This window comes from Eimeria necatrix, genomic scaffold (genome assembly GCF_000499385.1).
Source record: "Eimeria necatrix Houghton genomic scaffold, Enh_scaff2331, whole genome shotgun sequence".
In the NCBI taxonomy this organism is placed as follows: Eukaryota; Apicomplexa; class Conoidasida; order Eucoccidiorida; family Eimeriidae; genus Eimeria; species Eimeria necatrix.
In genome coordinates, this window is record NW_013652917.1 from 1 (window position 1) to 2,913 (window position 2,913).

General features: G+C 57.7%; 1 protein-coding gene across 1 annotated transcript; it reads right to left on the reverse strand.

Moving 5' to 3' along the window:
* Positions 1 to 729: 729 nt before the first annotated feature.
* On the reverse strand, positions 730 to 2,778 carry ENH_00031980 (hypothetical protein; the record flags this gene model as incomplete). Its single annotated transcript, XM_013580199.1, has 5 exons — positions 730 to 1,131; positions 1,228 to 1,523; positions 1,624 to 2,113; positions 2,207 to 2,306; positions 2,657 to 2,778. Coding segments are annotated over 5 exons (1,410 nt in total), but the record flags the coding sequence as incomplete, so codon positions are not given.
* Between the last annotated feature and the right edge of the window lie 135 nt (positions 2,779 to 2,913).

Here is a 2,913-nt window from a genome sequence, read left to right on the forward strand (position 1 = left end):
AAATGAGATCCACGAGCAGCTGGGCCAAGGTCAGTTTGTCTCTTTTTGTCTCCTTTTTGGCTTTTTTTGTCTCCTTTTTTGGCTTTTTTTGTCTCCTTTTTTATCCTTTTTTGTCTCTTTTTCAGTCCCTTTTTGTCTCCTTTTTAATCCCTTTTTGTCTGCCTCTTTGTGGCCTTTTGTCTCCTTTTCTTGACTCCTTTTTGTCCCTTTTTTGGTCTCTTTTTGTCTCCTTTTTGTTTCTTTTTGTGTCTCTTTCTACCGCTTTTTCTGTCCCCGTGTGTCTCTCCGCACGCCTTCTCGTCGTTACTGGGCCATGAACAGCTAGCTAGCTAGTTGGCTAGCTAGCTAGCTGGCCAGCTAGCTAGCTGTCTGGCTAGCTAGCTAGCTAGCTAGCTAGCTAGCTAGCTAGCTAGCTATCTGGCTCGTTAATTAGCTAGCTAGCTAGCGAAGTACCCCGTGCTGGCCCCACCCAGCTAGCTCCCTAGCCAGCTAGCCACCCAACCAACCAGCTAGCCAGCCAGCCAGCTAGCTAGCTAGCTAGCTAGCTAGCTCGCCAGCTAGCTAGCTAGCTAGCTAGCTCGCCAGCTGGCTAGCCAGCCAGCTCTCTAGCTAGCTAGCCAGTCGGCTAGCCAGCCAGCTAGCCACCCACCCAACCAGCTAGCTAGCCAGCCAGCTAGCTAGCTAGCTAGCTGAGGGCGTGTGTGGGCAGGGAAGTTCAGCGTGGTTTACCGGGGAGTGCACAAAAAGACAAAAGAACAAGTGGCAATAAAAGTAATTGAAAAAGGAAAAATAAATCGCCACGAAAGAGAACTTCTCCGCAGCGAAATGGTCATTCTCAGGCTCCTCAACCACCCCAACGTCATCCGCCTCAAGGCGAGCCTGCTGCTGCTGCTGCTGCTGCTGCTGCTGCTGCTGCTGCTGCTGCTGCTGCGGCTGCTGCTGCGGGGTTGCGGCTGGGGGTTCGGCTGGTGCGGGTTTGCTGCTGCGCCGGGGCTGCTGCTTTGGTGTTGAGGCTTTGCTGCTGCGGGTGCTGCTGCGACCAGGACTGCTGCTGCTGCCGCTGCTGCTGCTGCTGCTGCTGCTGCTGCTGCTGCTGCTGCTGATTGTGGGCGGCGTGTTGGTGTCTCCTTGCTGCAGGAGATGGTGGACACAAAGGAGACACTTTACATTGTCATGGAGTTGGTCCGCGGCGGAGAACTCTTCGACTTAATCCATGCCAACCACCACCTCCCAGAAGTCCACGTCAACAGGTCCGCTGCTGCTGCTGCTGCTGCTGCAGCTGCTGCTGCTGCTGCTGCTGCTGGTGTTAGTGTTTTGTGGGGTGTTGGCTGTTTTGGCGTTGCTGCTTTCGGTGCTTGGCGAGCGGGCGAGCGGCTGCTGCTGCTCTTGCTGCTGCCCCTCCTGCACCCCCGCCGCCGCCGCCGCAGCAGCAGCAGCAGCAGCAGCAGCAGCAGCAGCAGCAGCAGCGGGAGCGTGGGTGCTGCTGCAGGATCGTGTCGCAGCTGCTGTCGACAGTGTACTACCTGCACAAGTGCGGGATAATCCACCGAGACTTAAAACCCGAAAACATTTTACTTTCCGACAAAACTGAAAACGCAATTATCAAGTTGGCCGACTTCGGACTTTCCACTCTCTGCGGGCCCAACGAAGTCCTCCACCAGCCCTGCGGCACGCTCGCGTCAGCCTCCTGCTGCTGCTGCTGCTGCTGCTGCTGCTGCTGCTGCTGCTGCTGCTGCGGGCGATGGGGATGGGGATGGGGATGGGGATCCTGCTGCTGCTGCTGCTGCGGGGGATGGGGATGGGGATGGGGATCCTGCTGCTGCTGCTGCTGCTGCTGCTGCTGCTGCTGCTGCTGCTGCTGGGGCTGCTGGTCTTGCTGCTGACGAGGATGTTGCTGCTGATGCTGGTGCTGGTGGTTTGCTGCTGCTGAGGATCTTGCTGCTGATGCTGGCGCTGGTGATCTGCTGCTGCTGCTGGTCTTGCTGCTGCTACTGGTGACGTTGCTGCTGCGCTTGCTGCTGCCAGTGGCACTCTTGCTGCTGCTGCTGGTGATCGGGCTGCTGCTGCTGCAGCTGCGCAGTGCGGCTGGCGCGCGAACGCCGAACGCTAAACCCTAAACCCTAAACCCTAAATCGTGGTTTGCGGCTGCTGCAGCTACGTGGCCCCCGAAGTGCTTTCTCTCGAGGGTTATAACCAACAGGCAGACTTGTGGTCCATTGGTGTCATAACTTATTTGCTGCTGCGGGGGCGGCTGCCTTTTCCCATCAACAAGCACTTGGGGTCCCCCCACTTCCACCAGGTAAACCCTAAACCCTAAACCCTAAACCCTAAGCCCTAGTGCAGGGCCGCAGCCAGGCTCTCTCCCAGGCCCTTCTTCGCGAAATCAACAGTCCCCTTTTAGGGTTTAGGGTTTAGGGTTTAGGGTTTGAGTGCCTCTCTCACTGGCCACGCAGCCCACTGCTAGGGTTTAGGGTTTAGGGTTTAGGGTTTAGGGTTTAGGGTTTGAGCTTGGGCTTCCCGTGCCCCCGAAAAGCCGCACATTTGCGCCGTGCGCGCGGCTCCTTCGCCGCACCTCTCAATGGCGCGCAGGGTTCAGGGTTAAGGGTTAAGGGTTTAGGGTTTAGGGTTTAGGGTTTAGGGTTTGCTGCAGACTTACCCTTTGAGCTTCGAGGGGCCGCTGTGGCGGCCCGTGAGCAGCAGCGCCAAAGACCTCATCTGCCGCATGCTGACTCCTTGCTGGCAGCAGCGAATAACAGTGGAGGAGGCGCTGCAGCACATTTGGATTCGAAACCCCACAGCTGTCATCAACGAGGCCAACAAGACGGACCCCTTCGACCACCTCAGTCCGCTGCTGCTGCTGCTGCTGCTGCTGCTGCTGCTGCTGCTGCTGCGGTGGTGCTGGGGGTGGGGGGG